We start from the raw sequence: 16,671 nt of genomic DNA, 5'->3' as shown, positions 1-16,671 counted from the left end.
TTGGCTTCATCTTCCACTCTGCAGAGAGAATGTCACGCAACTATTTCCTTTTTCATTTGAATTTGTTTGCTTCTCTGCCGAAGAGCTTTGCAAGGTGCTTTTGGAGGCCCTCAAGTATTTAGAGGATACTCGCACATATTCCAGGAAATTGATTGAAATGATTCGCATGGCTCATGGTAAATGCAAGATCTTAAAAGGTTCTGTGTATTCGTACCTTTTGTAGAATTGTCATTTTAGTCGTTTTAGAAACAAGGGTTTGTACTTTATAACCTATTCGTCTTCAACTTCTATGCTCCCTTTTTATAGTACAGTACACGACACAGTGGTTGAGATGTTGAAGTAGAAAAATGAGGAAATGATATGTAGAGTTTATTAGTAAATAGTAAGAATTTGTCTTCTCTCCCTGGCCAGCCCAGAATATAGTAGAATAAGATTCAGGTCTCCCTTTGTTTACTGTTTCCCATATTGGCATATTTTGTACCAAAGGAAAAACATATGGTGGGGCTTTTTTTTGCATAAAAAACTAAAAACAAACATTGCAGAAAATGGTAGAAATGTCTGACCAAACAACAGCGGTGGATGTTGGAGTCTTTTGGATCTTGATCAATGTTAAATAGTGCTAGTTCTAAAATACCAAAGTGTCCCATGCTGTTTCCTTGTTGCCATTTTGTAGTTTTTTCTATGTGTTATTTATTTAATCATTCCAGCAGAATTGGAAGAGGTGTCACAGCTTCATATGCTCCTGTCTCAGCCTGTGACCATTCTGTGTGATTGCCAATGCCAAATCCTTTTTCTGACACCCAAGTACATGCACTAAAGCTTGGCTTACAGTGAAGTCATTCTTGTCTTAAATCTGTATCTGTTTCAGGTGAAAATCACTTTCTGGTTCGGAATGGGACATGATGGCGAAAGCCGTTAGGCTGCAGCAAATGTCAGTGATGATCAACACTGGTTGATTAGACACCACGTGTGTTTTACGCAGAGTATTCTAGTAGGAAGCCTGATGCCTGTTTCATTCATCTTCTCGTTACTGCAGCCTTCCATATTCTCAGAGAAATATGGGCTACCATTGGTTTTCTACAGTTGATGCTTTGGTATTTTTTTAATCTCTTTGCTACAGCTCATTTTTGTATGTCTCCTATTGTCTACTTCTTGTGACATTTGTGCGAGAGGAGCTATCGAATACTCTTTACCCTTCCTGTAATGTAGACCCTATTAGGCCTAACTTCAGTGTTCTGCAAACTACAGTTGCCTTTAAACCATAAAGCAGAACCAGTTTGTATTACTTGTTTTGACTGGTTTTGATTTGGAACAGGGACTTAATGGGAACTTCAGTAAGACAACCTTATTCTTTTTTTCTTTTAAAAAGCACTAGTGGAAGTTTGGAAAAGTGACGTACATGTATAGCCTTTTGTAAAGATTTCTGATTGTAGTTGCAATGAAAACACAGTGTTTGAGTGTGTCTGTACAGAATTCTCAGTCTTTGAAATTGCTTTCAATTAAAAAACTGGAGGAAATACTATGAAATGGTGTTTTGGAGCCATGTCAATGATCACACATGTCAGACAAAAGACAAAAATGATTGTCTTACATGACTTAAAATGAACTGTGCAACAAAACACATTTTCTGGCTTCTGTTGAGCTTCAGCTTCTTGCAGTCCCAGGGTTTAGTTTTTATACACAAGTTCTCATACCGTACTGTGCATGTTGGCTGCCTGTTGCAAGTCAGGGTGAGGCAGGTGACACTATTTCACCTGTGTTTTCATGACAATCCTGTGCGTGAGCAACTCTTTCAGAAATGCAGTGATGTGTAGGAACTCCACTGTCCTAGACACAGTGATGTGCTAGCTAGAAGTCCTTTCATGTATAGCTGTTGTGTAGAACTTTGGGAGTTTTTTTGGGTTTAACTCAATTGCTTTTGTTTTTTTTTTTTATATGGAAAATAATTATTCCTCATAAAATCTCTGGAACCAATCAGTATTGTGGACTGTTTTAATTTGGAGACACTTTCATAATAAACATAAGCATTAGGAATGTAGTGTCAGTTTTCTTCTCTTTTCTGTGAAATGCAAACAATGTTTTCCTTTGTTTTAGCTCAAAGATTGTTATCCACACTGCAGACTCCAGCACTTTTAGAGCAGATCCAAGTATGTCTTTGCCGAGTTCGTCACTGTGGTATTTTATGTTATTTCTTGTATGAAACTGTTTATAACACTCACTGAGTGTTAGAAGGACAAGTTCTCTCTATACAAATTAAAATATTTTTATTAAAAAAAGGACATTTTGCTAGGATTTCAAAAGTAAAATTTTGCATGTTAATAATTTCTGAATGTCCAGCTGGACCCACTTTGGAAAAGCTGTCTTTTTTCAGTCTAGGTACTCAGAGTTCCTTAAAAGTAGATGTTCATTCAGATGCTTCAGGCTAAAAAGTCAGCAAAGCACCACCTACTAACCACTTCTGGAAGTGAGAGAAGAGGGCCACTCTGGTATCGTGGTTCTCCTGAGAAAAAGCTGTAGCTCTTAATTTTGCCAAGCAAGCTGCATCTTTCAGACCTCTACCATTAGAGTAGACCAAACCTGCTTGCTTATTTATGATACGATTCTCTGTTTTTTTCATTACTGTTAAAAGGGAGAGGGGTAAAGGGTTTTGCTTTTTTTTTTTAAACAAGGAGCTATCTATGTGTAGCAATGCACTGAGCTGGAATTGCTTTCATACACTCACCGAAGTAAAGCCCACAAAATACCATTGTCAGACAGGCTCTGGTGCAGCATTAACAGATGATGAGGAAGTACTTAAAATGGGATGCATGAAAACATTCTTACAACTTCAGCAGAAAATTGGGGCAACAGTTTCTCATAGCACAAATACCGATTATGTAGGAATCTCAACACATCAGTTGAAGTTTTGCTTCCGGAAGAGAAGTAAACCTGGGGATTTGCATTGTGTTTAAAGAACCAATTACTGTAGTTAATATGTCTCCATGATAATATATGGAGAGAATCTTGTAGTGCGTTTAATATGGCATTTAAATTCTTGTTTACTGAAGAGATTTATGAAGAGATTTAATTATGTGGAAATTTGTCCAGTTGTATGTATGTCTAATGTCTTTTGCTTCCTATTCCACATATACCCCTCAACTTACATAGCACAAGGGAGAGCCACTGTGTACAGAAAATGGCTCAGGATAATGTGAAAAAGAGCAAGAATTTTTTGATGTACTGCCTTTAAGTCTCCTTTAAGTCTGTAAAGGTCCCTCTGTACAAGAAACACAGTGGTTCTCCGAAGAAGACAGGATGTCTGTGCTGCTTTAGAAGAGCTAAAAGGCGGTGACACAGTCTCCTGTGGTACGGAAGGTGAGTGGAAGGAATCCAAATGTATAACTGTGCTGGATGGGCAAATTGCCACATGACTCGGTAGCTCGTCATGCTGTGATGGACAGAGGCTGGGAGCTTGTGTGGAGGGATTCCCGCTCCATGCCGTTAGTCCCAGCTCTGCTAGTGCAGGTGGAGGGTTGCTGTTTCCCTAATTTATGCTGGTTTTTTGGTTGTCTTTGTGCCCTGTTCTGCAGGATGCTAGTCCTGCCCCTTGACCGATTTTACACTGCCTACTCTGTGTAATAGGTATGGAGCTGGAACGCACACTGGGCAAACTTGCATATCCTGGCTTCTCACCGGTGACAGCCCTCCCTCCTGGAGTGTAAAATCCAGAGATCGCAGCTCTGTGAAAAGTTAATTCCACTAATCCAAAACCTATTTGTGCAAAGCAAATGAATAAAACAATAACTATGTATTAACCAGGCAGAATAATGGTGTACCTAAGGCATGTGCCATGCCAGGCCTATCTCTGCAGACCTCTGCCAGGAGAAGACAACAGTGCCCACAGGAGGCTTCTCCACCATGTAGTGGAGCAGGGAGCAAGGGTAAGGCTCGCATGCCTTCTGGCTTGTACCTTAGAAGGCGGCTTTATCGCTATAGGATAAAACACGCTTGAGGAAAGTGTTTTATACCTATCTTCTTCAGCCCTGAGTATGCCAAGCCGTTGATGATTCCTGTAGAGGGATTGCTTAAATGCAGAGTTGTGTGCAACACTGAGGTGTTTGTAAGGTTCTGACTTTCAAATGTAATTGTTTAGATGTGACACAGAACCTTTAGCTTTTAGTCACTGGAAAGAGCAATATAAAATCAAGTATTACAAGATAGTTGAGTATTGTAGTTTTTATCTGTAAGAGCAGCATGACAAACTTGTAATGTTAGTGCTATAGTTCACTAATTAGATGAAAAGATAACCTACTTTTTAAAGCTACTTGCTGGCAACATATGTTCACATTCCCCAATTAATACCCTTTCCTAAACATCTGAAAAACACCATTGTACCTCTGATATTTTTTAAACACTTCCAAGTGTAAGGTGCTCTCCCTAGAAAATACTACGCAGCTTATCTTTCCCTCTTTCCAAAATAGGATTGAGCAAGGCTCCCGTACAATTGCATGGCAGTAGCATTTCTTGCCATATTTAGGCAACTTTTTGCAATCTCCCCACATGAAAAAATAATCCTGAAATTCAGAGGTTGAATGTGATCCTTCCTTAATTAAAATTGCATCAGCTCCCTTCTGCATTTACCAAACTAGCAACGTCCTGTTTCTGAGCTTGTTTTAAAGATAACTTCCCCTTTTAATTCCCAGTAACAGTAAGTTTAATTACTGTTGCTCTGCTAAGGTATCTTTGAAAGAGCTGCTTCCTAGCAGAAAGGCCTGCTATTTTACAGTTATATTTGTGTAGTCTCTCATCTAATTTTAATTTAAACTTAATTCAGCCAAAGCATTTAGGTGTTACTGTATCTTTTGTATGTGGTTTCTCACTGAACAATCTCCAAGTGAGATCAGTGCCCATAGCTGCTATTTTATGGGACAATGTAATCCATATGCCAGCTCCAGAAAAGGATTCACACGTTAGTAGTCTAGATCGCTTAAAGGTCCAACATTTGGTCCTTCAGCAGTGTTGAGGAAGTGATGACCTGAGTTGTGGTACCCCCTGGACTGGGTGGATGTAAAAAGCAGCCAGGACTGCTGTCCAGACTAGAAGCAGCTTCCTTTTGACATGAAGTTCTTTAAATAGCTGTTCCCCTTTCATAGCAATTCCCTACTAATTGAACCCATTTTTTCAAAGAAATTAATTTTGTCAAATAAAGAACATGTGAACCATTGAGATTGCTCATAGTTAAGCTATGATGGTCTGTGCTACTCTTGCAACTAGTCTAAGCATCCAGCACAAACTGAGCTGTTTCGGATGGGACAATTCTTATATAAGAACTCATCTGTAAGATTGACAGGTAACTACTATAAAATGCTAACTATATTATTTGGAAGAGGAAAAATGGATTGCTAACAGTGACATCAGCTGCCATCTGGATAGGATTAATGCACAATCAAAAGCAAGATTGTATGCAAATTTTTAATGCTTGTTCTGCACCAAACAATGTAGTTGAGAAATGAGAGTTGAGGGAAACTTCAGCAGGAGCAGCTGAGGAAAGTAAACGGGCTTTCTCATGTAAATTTCATGAACAGTGACTGTAAATTTGGTATTTTGATTCATTGCGATGCCATTAGCAGAGCACTTAGTAAAAGTGGTCCCTGCTGTAATACAGTCCCAAGCAGACTGTCAGAATTGTGGACTAACCTTAGAGAAGGCTGGAGCCTAAAATGGTGGGTAATTGCTGCAGAGTTGCAGTTGACAGCTTTGAAGATTGCATGTCAGAAGAGGTTTTTCCTCTTTCCTTTAGAAACATGATTTTATCAGATGGCTTGTCTGCCTTCGCACTAAGTGTAGGAAAATACAGGCCAGTAAGTCATCCTTATATTGATGACTAATGTTAAAAGAATACAGTTACCAATTTGCTGCATTGTCTTTCCATTAATGGGGCTGTGTCAGACATGGAGTTAGACAAGCAAGTTTATCTCGTTAGCTTCATTTGGAAAGTTAAGTATTAGTTATTTGCCTGGTTTTATTTTTAACCGATGAGGTAAGCGTTTACATCGATGTATTGTGCTTTAACTTAGACAGCTAGTACATCACCCATGACGTCACCCCTCTATCACTTCTACCTACTGCTTGCTTAGCCAAAACGTTAATGTATGCAGTCTGCTCTTAAATGCCTGGAATCCTGTATGATAATTGCCATCAGTGTAAAGTAAGTGTAGCATGCTTCTAAATCAAAACAGTGATCATGTATAGCTGGTGTTCATTCAACAGACCTGTTTCCCTGCCATGCCAGTTATTACAGCTGAAGCTCTGGTGCGGAAGATACTGGATAGTTGTGCTGGTTTGGGCTGGGATAGAGTTAATTTTCTTCACAGTAGCTGGTATGGGGCTACATTTTGGATTTGTGCTGAAAACAGTGTTGATAACACAGGGATGTTTCAGTTACTGCTGAGCAGCACTTACACAGAGTCAAGGCCTTTTCTGCTTCTCACCCCACCCCACCAGCGAGTAGGCTGGGGGTGCACAAGAAGCTGGGAGGGGACACAGCCGGGACAGCTGACCCCAACTGACCAAAGGGATATTCCATACCATATGATGTCATGCTCAGTATATAAAGCTGGGGGAAGAAGAAGGAAGGGGGGGACATTCAGAGTTACGGCGTTTGTCTTCCCAAGTAACTGTTACATGTGATGGAGCCCTGCTTTCCTGGGGGATGGCTGAACACCTGCCTGCCCATGGGAAGTAGTGAATTAATTCCTTGTTTTGCTTTGCTTGTGTGCGCAGCTTTTGCTTTACCTATTAAACTGTCTTTATCTCAACCTACGAGTTTTCTCACTTTCACTCTTCTGATTCTCTCCCCCATCCCATCAGGAGGAGGAGTGAGCGAGCAGCCGTGTGGTGCTTAGTTGCTGGCTGGGGTTAAACCACGACAGTAGTGAAGAGCTGAGCCCATGATCCAGTAGCCAGTGCAAAAGAATCCATTGAGGCAAGCCAGTCAAAGAGCATGTTTCCATGTAGAGAGTTATCCATCAAATAGTCACAAAACAGGTGAGTCAATAGCAATTAGCATTGTTCAACATGCTGTGACTGAAGAGGAAGGAAATCAAATTAACACTAATTGTATCTTCTTTCAATTCATCATTTCAATGCATATATAAGGTCATATAAAAAACCACTACACACTTGCATGATTACACACTATTTTTAGCATAGTCTGTCAGTCTCCCTAACAACTTTTCAACCGGTTGCTCGATTAGCCCAAATTTGAAAAGGAGATTGTGTTCTTACACACACACTGCACTAAAAATCGGCAACCAGGTAAAGGGGAGAACTGCAAGTCAATGCTCTGCACTGGGTAGGGTAGGCAGAGTGCAACCATTGTCCTGTGGCTTTAGCAGCAGCCAAGCAGAGGCTAAACTAGCATAACTTGGGAGTGGCGCTGGCTCTCCTCCATGAGGGAGCCTGTAAAGAAGAGCTGGGATATCGCAGTGAAGAGAATGGCACCGTTTAAGCACAAAACCACAGATCTGTAGGAAATCAAGCTTCATTACCTCTGCTTCTGCTGGAACAACTTGTTCATAAGCTCAGGATTCTAAAGGGTTCTTTGTGTATAATTGTTAGAGTGATTAGGGATAATAAGGACAAAAAGAATGGAGTCTCACTGGCAAGCAGAGCCATTCCCCCGAAGCCTTCAGGCTTATAAGTCCTATTTCAGCAGTACAGCCTGATGTAATTGGATTGCAACTATTGCTTTCAAAAAGGTAAGAGTATTACCATAATTATTTAGTATAGTTTATTCATACTGTTAAAAAATGTACTGTAATCTGCCTGTGGGACTAAGTGATTTATGTGTCCATGTGTTTGTTATATCGGGTTTGGCAGGGCTTTTAAAAAGTTATAAATCACTCACAAGTGAGTTCACAGTGATTTTAGAGTATTATAATGACAGGACTAATTTAGACAATTTCCAGGTACTGAATAAATTCACAGTTTATCAAAGCATTAGAGAAGACAGTAAGTAATATAACACAGTTGGAATATGATAGAAGCACAGTGTAACTTCCATGTCTTTCTTAATTTTCACAAGTGTAGCCAATACTTGTTTGTTTGCTTTTCAAAATATGTCTAGCAACATCCAAGAGGGTTTATGAAAAATGTCAACAAACTCAGCTTAACCACCTCCACTCTTGGTTGAGTAGGCGTGTAATAAAACTGTTCTGTTAGCCAGAAGGACTCTCACAGGAATTCAATTTCTTTTCAAGTCTGACCTCCACCTAGCATACAAACAATTGTGATTAAATCCACTTCATACATATGTTATTAATGTTTAATATTATTTTGCCTTCCCAGCAGTCCTTAAATTCACAGTATATTTCCAATATCTAATACATTCAATACCTTTTTTTCCAGCTTTTTACATTATATTATGAGATAACTTTGATGAGGTGCTGAGCACCAGTTCATCAGCAGTTTTCTGTATGGTCAGCATTAGTTGATGGCCCATGCATTTCAGGCTTGACCCTTCGTAGCTAAGTACAGGTCAGCAGTTTGAAAGGGAAAGCAACGTTCAGGTTTGGGCAAAAACTGATTTATGAAAAAAGAAAAGCCTTTACTGACCTTCACTAAAATCTATGTCTGCCTTAAGATAAACCTGATCCTGCTGATAGATAGAGCACTGGCACCAACTGGAGGGGGCTGGTTGATTGTGTGTCATAGTCCCTAAGCTGCATATTGCTTTTGAGCTCAAGAGCTTTCCCATATGCTCTTTGGGGCATTTCAGTCTGTATTTGTATGCTATCCAGTACACTGGGGTCCCAATAATTGTATCTGTTGGGTCAGTATATAGTAGCATCCTAGTTGTCCTTACTATTATTGGATATTGCTGTATTGTGCAGCTTCATAACAAATAGAAAATTCCAAATTGCCACAGATCAAGGTGTGTGAAATTCTATAAGCACTTAAGTGCATTTGATAAAGGCACAAATGTTTTAAGATTTTAAGACAGCCCTTCAGCTAGCATAAAGGCTGTTTTAGGGATGTCACAAACCATTTTTACTTCATATGTTATAATAAGCAAAGAAACAAATCTATTGTATACACTTTCCTAGCTTTTACGTGCTTTTGGAATGCCTGGCTCTGTTTCAGAGAAGTAAGATCTGCATCTGATTTGCCTTGGCAAATATAAGCAGGTTTATTATTCAAGCTCCAAAAGGAGTTGTAAAGGTTTAAATTACACACAATAAACATTTCAAACTTTACTTCTTGCTTTAGGCGTATGCACAGAACATTTACAACCAGGCACATCATCTTTTCTAGCAAATAATTCCTAGGAATGTAAATTCCAATGCAGTGGTTGTCATATATTTTATGTTCTGTGCATAGCAATCTTGGCAAAGTAATTTTGTTAGAAGCAATAAACCAACTACTCATGCCTGGGATGAACGTGAAAAGAAAATGGCAGTAAGTCTGAGCATTTGTCTTTGCTACTCAGGGCACGTTTCAATTTTTTTCTCCTGTGAGGATGATCAAATCAGATATGCTACAGAGTGCATCTGAGCAATATGTACACCCTTAATGAATAAACAGCTCCATTTGAAAACATGGAAATGATGTGGCTGTGTACTGCCTGTCTTTTTGCTTCCATACAACAGCTGTAAAATATTTGGTTGAGCATCCTGAAGTTCTTACTTTCCAGAGCAACTAAGAGTTGCTTGGCATAGACAGGTGGAGAAGGGCAGGAGTATGCTTCAAAATGAATAGTCATTCTGGATACAGGGGCAACGCCATTAGTGAGAAGCCAGAAGGGACAGGCTTTCTAACATGGAAGGTGAGGGCTTCTGTACAAGGAAGGAGAAGAAAAGATACCAACAAAGCGGGGTAATACAGCAGTTGTAGCTCCTGGGAGAGAAGACAGAAGTGCAGAGCTGGCTGAATGCATTTTTTTTAACTACTGGCTAGTCTATTGACCTACATAAAAGTGCCTACAGCATTTTTTTGGTGGTAGAAGCAATTAATTGAAAGAAATACCTGCTATTTAAATATTCCCGTTAGTATGGTTGAAAAGGAGGCAAAATCTGGTAATGAACAACTAGACCCAGTACTTGAAGGCAGTCTCCCAGCCTATGCCTGTTTGTCCCATTGTCAGTTACAAAATTTTCAGAGTACATGGGGTTTATGGACAAGGCAGAAATTGAAGATGTATTTCATTTGAGATGTCATTATGGAAATGCCTAGTAATCTCTGCTGCCATTCTGTTCTAAAATTGTAATGTAATCAGTTGGCACCCTTACCATTCTTACTGCTCGTTTTGTGTATAGCTGGCTGTAGCACAAGAAAAAAATCAATAGGGCATACCAAGGAAAATGATGCATTATTTAGAAAATAGCAAATTATGCCCTATAGGGAAGAAGAAATAGAAGGTTATTTCTTTTTTGGAGCCAACATGTGCAAACATGTTACTGTTTTTTGTTAAGATGCACTTTAGCTATCTATCTCACAGAAGATTGAGTGCATAGTCTATGCTGTGTCCAGCAAGTTGTACGGTTAAGTTTAGACAAACCAAGTGATTTAAAATACAGTTCACATCTGACTGGGCAATATTCTCAATTGTAGTAAGAGTATCTATCTTGTCAGCATCACCAGATATAAACATGCCTAAATGGCCAGGTCTTACATATTAAGAAGCTGATGAAGGCATACGAATTAAGGGGGGTGTCGTGTTTGTTTTGGTTTTTTGCCCAAGCATAAGATTATAGGTTGGGGCAAGAACAATGAATGTTGCTACAGTTAATTAGTAAACGGGAAGACCAACATCTGCACCAAGTGCTGGTTTGGGCCAGCTCTGGTCTGTCCTATGGACTACATGACATTAACAGCAGGAACTCATTATGTGTGCATTTCCCAGTTGAGTTTCCTTCCAAAAGGAATGCAGTTTGCATTGGAGATGCGAACCAAAGTGGCGAGGATCAGGAGATTCACTCCAAAAGTCCACTCCTGATAAAAAATGAAATGCTAATGTAGGTACATGCTGTATAAATTTAAAGTTAACTGAACTAGCATCTCACAGGAAAGACAGGAGGCTCTGTTTACAGGTGCTTTGAGACAGAGTGCTATTTTAAATGAATTTTCACTTCACAGAAAATATTCTGAAGTTTTTATTGAAGAACAATTTGGAACATTCTTCAAAAAGATATTTTAAAGGGTTATTTTCATTATTTAGGAAATACTAGAATTCTAAATACTTTTTCATAGGGTTTTCAGTGTTAGATATTTTTTACTCTTTACACTATATTTCATTTTTATGGACTTAGATATTTGTGTTTTGAGAGCGATCATCATTAGTTTTTGATTCAAGTGGTCTCTTACTTCACTAGAATTTTCAGGACAGAATTTAGCAAGATTTTATTTGAACTATGTTGTATTATCAAATGAAGAGTTTTCTTTATTGTTGCAGCTGTCCATTTAAATATTTTGTGAAAAGTAAAAGGCATGACAAATAAGATAGAAAAAGAATACTTTTAATCAAAGCTGTGGCAATAATAGTCTTCTTGATAAGCTGCAAGATACACAGATGATTTATCTGTAACTACTATATTTCATACTTTAATACATTGTACTTCAGGCTTTGCCATTTCTTAAGACTTCCAATGACAATGATAAATAGTCCTTCATTGCAACATGCTTTATGTAATAAAGCAGAATGACTAGTCTGTTCTAAAACATACCCAATAAAACACTAAGGCTGGTAATCGTATGAGTGTTACTCATTCACCACTGCAGTTCAAGTTTCAGGCCAGCTTTTCTGCCCAGCTGGGTGTTTTGGGAGCCAGGAACCTCTAGGCTACAGCAGGGTTCTATTTCAGGTCTCTAGGATTTCTCATCACATCAATACAAAGTTCCTACTTGCTCCTATTAAGAGCTTTATTCAAGAATAGCATGCAGGTCAAATGGTTTTGTTACTAACAACAGAAATAGGCATCCAGACAAGAATCTGAAATAGGCAGTAAAATATATAGTTTAACAGACCAAAAGAAAAACAATTTACATGCATGAAAATGAGCGATGACACTGGAGAGTACAAGACAGGGTAAAAATTAAGATAGTGACCTGTGACACAGGGAACTGAAGTAATTGCTAAGCTCCAGTGCATTATTTTGGTAGGTTTCAGGCCTATTCCAACCACATACAAACCTGAAAGACACTTTATGTTTTTGGAAGAGAGACATAAATTACAGGAAGTACTTTATTTTGAATATCTTCCTGGGGTAGCTAAATAGAGATCATGACATCATTAAGCTACTTGCTACTGGATCAAAATTTACATGTCTGGAGACATTCAGTTAAGGAATTAGTTGATTATATTGTTCAAAGAATGATCCAAAATGTCTCTAGTGACAGTGGACTAAAATACTGTTTTCATTATTTTTCTTTATTTAGAAATTAGAGTAAGACATGGATAAACACATACATTTACAATACAGGAAGGAAAGAAAAGAGTGCTCTACAGCTAGAGAGGTATAAGCTAGTTTTATTCAGACTATTTATAAGATAAAGCAGTGAAAGCTTTTCTGATGTTGGCAACAAATGCAGAAAAATTGTTAGTTTCTCTCACTTTGAGCTGGAACTCTGCTATACAGTCCAGAGGAGGAGTACAGGAAGTCACTAAAATGACACAAATTTCCAAAAGATTAGACTATTATAAAAAAAATTTAATATTAGTGTTTTTCCATGCTTATGAAATACGAATGTAGTTTATCTTTGTATGTTTTGGCTTCCTCCAGTATTATTTTTGAGTAGCCTATGAAATAATTTTCTTTCAGCAAAGAAAAAGCCTCAAAGAACACACTTTTTTTTTTTAATTTCCAGATCTCCCACTCAGTGCTGTGCTCCTGCTTGAATTGTTACAGCAATTCCCAGTAACCCATAGCCTGATCAAAAATTGAAACACATTCCTAAACATTTTTGTTGCTCTGCAGGCAAGCAGACTGAAAACCAATGTAGGCCAGCATGTGATAAACACTTAACTTCAGCACACTTCAGATTTGAATTAGTAAAAACAGAAGTCTATTTGGTCCATACCTAGAGTAATAGCAGAGCAACACTAGCATCCACCTAGAAGCTACTCAGCACAGTACTCAAATTACCACTGCTGTTCTTTGTAACTGAAGTAAGATCCATATTGCAAAACCAGCTTTAAGATGTGAAAGGCTGTACCCTTACAGAAGACGAATGCTGGATTTCAAGTTTTAATCTTTCTCCTATGTCACACAGCTGTAAGGGTTCCGCACAATAGTGGGGAACCTAGTTTTTTTCTGCCCTCTAGGCTTCTCAAACAGATTGAAATATGCCTGTCAGCATAAATGCTCACTCTAGCATAAAAGGGAAGAAGCAACAAACTACAAACTGAAGCATTTATCTCTGTGTATCTCTTCTCTTTCCTGCTTTGCTTGATACAAAGTAAACAGCAACTCCACAAATGGAGGTGAGTGAAGATAAGCAGTTGTATTTTCATATAAATTAACAAGAGAAACTTCATTAAAAAACATATTACGAGATTTTTTCATTCAGAAATTGGAAGATAAAGGTTACAACTAAACTGCACTTTACTCTCTGTTTTTTCAAATAGGGACATCAGATTCTGTCCTCTTGCTTAAGTATTCAAAATTCACATACCTTCATAATCTCCATGTTCGTTTATGGAAAGGGTAAACACATATGGTTTGTCAGGATCTTTGTGGTCAATGTGTCTGAATATAAACTGTAATTGTTCATCTAAAGCAAGCAAACAGAATTAACACCATTAACCTCTGCTGGGGAGTCACAATGATGACTAAAAATCACAATATGAAGCTACAGTTTCAATTAATATGCTTAGAACACTTACAAATTAAGCAACCCTGGTCTCTTTGAAAGACAAATGCATTTTAGCTTATCATATTTTGCCATTTGAGAGACAATAATAATACCTGGGCCAAGACAATTCTTCAGTTGTGTAAGCTAGTATGTTCTTCACTGCACAATCCAACATTAACCACATTGTATCACTGCACATGGAAACCATGGAAACTACAGAAACTTACTGTGAATTCTGCGTATCTCCAATCCAAGGCGCTCTTCAAACAATACTTTAGACTTGCACAGTCGTTCCGCTCTCTCCTTAGCGGCTTTGTTTTTAGAAGATATTACTAGAATTTTAAAAGTCATCATAAATATCAAAGTAATGGTAAAACAAGCACATCAAAAATATTTAGAACAGTAGAAAAGTCCATCAAGAGCAAGTGTTGAAAACAATTCCTCCTCTAATTAAGAAAATGTACTTACTATCCTTTGCTTACTTACTTTCCTTTTTCTTCATCAACTCTTCTTTAAGCTCTTGGATGCTGTCAGTCAAGCCCTTCTTTTGCTCTTCTTCTTGATTTAGGTTAGATTTTATTTCTGTCAAATGCTCTTGATTTTCTGATATGCGTTGGCTCTGCTGGAGAATCTCTGAAAGAAGGCAAGAAAATAGGAACATATACAGTTGATTAATTAGGTCCCTGCTATTTAGTATTTATATAGTTTGAGATGACTTATTTGAATAAAACCTAGTGAAATGGATGCTATCTCAGCTGGAGAGAGAAGTCAGCATAACTATACTAAAAGTGTCAAATAAAAGCTTAAAGTGAACATTATTCAAAAGAGAAGCTACTAAGTAGGGAGCTCCTCTGATACTTCAATCAAATTCTTTGTTTCTGGTGCCAGCACTATATACATCTTCAAAGCATGAGGATGGTGGATCCTGTCCACAGACAAATAATTTGACAGAAAGCAAGGAATGGAAACACTGACTGATATTGGAGTTGCAATCATTTTTACCTGATATTCCGAAGTTTAACTACAAAATTCAGAGAAGTTAAGCCTAGACTGATAGGCTGACTGTATTCATATGTATCCATATGACTAATATGGAAGAGGTATACATAACCTCACAATATTTAACTTTACTAAGCAATTTAATTTACTTTTCCTATTGCAGTCAGCAAGTTCTGGTACTTTGTTGTTTTAAATCCTTAAGCACCAAAACCACTATACAGAAAACTTTAACCAGACCTTTATCTTTTTGCATCATCGATGAAGTTTTCCAACAAATTGCTTTTGACTTGCAATTTACATCCTGTAACCAACCAAATATATTTGGTTTTAATTCTGTCTTCAATCTGATGTTATTTACCTTTCAAAATGGGAAGTTAAACATATTATTCAGCTGTATTAAGTTAATTTTAGAAATGTTAGACACAAATAAAACACCGTACTGTACCATTGCTATACTCCTGAATTTTATCAATCATCAGGTCCCCTTCTTTCAGCTTCTTGGACCATTTCTCTGTAATGGAAAGTTATTTCAGTATCTGAAGAAGTCTGATGATAACTTGGAAATAAGAGCGGTAACAGGAACATAAAGCCTTTTTACCTGAAAGCGCTTTTATGGACTCCTTGCACGAATCTCTCAGTGCTAAAGTCTGACTGATCTGTTCAGTGCCATAAATGCTTTTTAATTTGGTCCAAAACTCTTTCATTTCTCTTTCAAAAAGGATTATTTCATCTTCTGTCTTTATATTAGCCATAGTGCTGCAACAAACATGTAATACATGTAATTACATGTAAACATGTAATACATGTTTATTCAAACATGAATAAATACAGTGTCAAGACACACAAGACAATCACAGCAGTTATAACTCACAGGATAAACCTTTAGGGCAGTTTTTATCCCCTTGACTTGTTATTAAAACCTCTTCCCCTAAGTTGTTCTTGTTGTTATTATTACTACAACAAGCAGTAGCAGCAGGAGTTACGTTTCTTTTGCTACTCTACCAGCGATGGGTTATCTGCGTCAGGAGGAGGCCCTGCACTGCACTGCGCTCGGGGCCGCCACCCGTTTCCAGGGTCCCGGCAGCCCCCAGCAGCACCGCGCCCTCCTGCCGCCGGGGCGCTCCCACCCCTTCGCCGTCCTCCCGCGGGGCTCGCACCGAGCCGGGGCCCTCTCCTCACGCTCGCAGCCCGGGCCGAGGGGCGGACAGGGAGCTTCCCCCCTTCTCCGCCCGACGAGACGTTAACGGCGGCGGCCGGGCTGCTGCGGCCCCGCGAGCCAGTGGCGCTCCGCCGCAGCCGCTCCCGTACCCCAGAGCGGTGGTGCCTGCCGAGCCCCGCACACAGCGGCCCGGCCCGACCCGGCGGGACGGGACGGGACAGGGAGAGAGGCAACGCACCGAGGTCGCCCGCACTCACCAGCTTTCAAACCGCCGGCGCCTTCCCGCCTCCCCAACGGCTGCTTTCTAACTGGGTACCGCCTCTCGCCCGCCTCGCAACAAGCGCGCCGCTGATTGGCTCAGCCGTCCTTCCTGCCGCGACTGGAGCCGCAGGGCGTGCCGGGAGCTGTCGGCGCTGTTCCTGCGGTGACGGTCCCCCCGGGGCAAGGCGGAGGCGCCATGATGGGCAGGGCTGGGCGGTGCTGTCGTAGAGCCCCTCGGGACTTGCGGAGGCGGTCAGTGCTGGTGGTGGGAGGGAGAGGCTAGCTGTGAGTCCCTCTCCTTCCCTTGGGCAATGCCTGTTAGGATTAAGACGTTTTCTCAGGGCCCGCTGAGAGGGCGGCGGCTGGGCTGTCTGCAGCGCCGGGGAGCGGGGCCGGTGGAGGTGAAAAGCCTGGTGCGGTTT

At 39.7% G+C, this 16,671-nt stretch overlaps 1 protein-coding gene across 3 annotated transcripts; it reads right to left on the bottom strand.

Annotated features, from left to right (window-relative positions):
* Positions 1 to 11,473: 11,473 nt before the first annotated feature.
* On the bottom strand, positions 11,474 to 16,268 carry SPC25 (SPC25 component of NDC80 kinetochore complex). 3 transcript variants are annotated; one of them, XM_050899869.1, is made up of 7 exons: positions 15,987 to 16,009; positions 15,428 to 15,585; positions 15,275 to 15,340; positions 14,317 to 14,463; positions 14,058 to 14,162; positions 13,651 to 13,749; positions 11,474 to 12,639 (listed from the first exon to the last, which is right to left on the bottom strand). In XM_050899869.1, exons 2-7 carry the CDS (start codon positions 15,579 to 15,581, stop codon positions 12,515 to 12,517), a joined length of 696 nt encoding a protein of 231 aa, XP_050755826.1. In that variant the 5' UTR covers positions 15,582 to 15,585; positions 15,987 to 16,009; the 3' UTR covers positions 11,474 to 12,514. The 3 variants fall into 3 exon arrangements, with proteins under 3 accessions (XP_050755826.1, XP_050755824.1, XP_050755823.1); XM_050899867.1 differs by lacking the exon at positions 15,987 to 16,009 and adding an exon at positions 16,246 to 16,268 and having other exon boundaries at positions 11,475 to 12,639; XM_050899866.1 differs by lacking the exon at positions 15,987 to 16,009 and adding an exon at positions 16,138 to 16,187 and having other exon boundaries at positions 11,475 to 12,639.
* Positions 16,269 to 16,671: the final 403 nt, after the last annotated feature.

The sequence above is a fragment of the Gymnogyps californianus genome, chromosome 7 (genome assembly GCF_018139145.2).
Source record: "Gymnogyps californianus isolate 813 chromosome 7, ASM1813914v2, whole genome shotgun sequence".
NCBI lineage: Eukaryota > Metazoa > Chordata > Aves > Accipitriformes > Cathartidae > Gymnogyps > Gymnogyps californianus.
The sequence above is the reverse complement of the archived record's forward strand: the minus strand, read 5'-3'. Positions and strand labels throughout refer to the sequence as shown.

Coding starts and splice junctions, on each gene's coding strand:
- SPC25 (XM_050899867.1), bottom strand. CDS start 15,581: ATGGCTAATATAAAGACAGAAGATGAAATAATCCTTTTTGAAAGAGAA. Junction 15,341..15,427: donor GTCCATAAAAGCGCTTTCAG/GTAAAAAGGCTT, acceptor TTTCCATTACAG/AGAAATGGTCCAAGAAGCTG. Junction 14,464..15,274: donor AATTCAGGAGTATAGCAATG/GTACAGTACGGT, acceptor GCCTTCTTTCAG/AGATTCTCCAGCAGAGCCAA.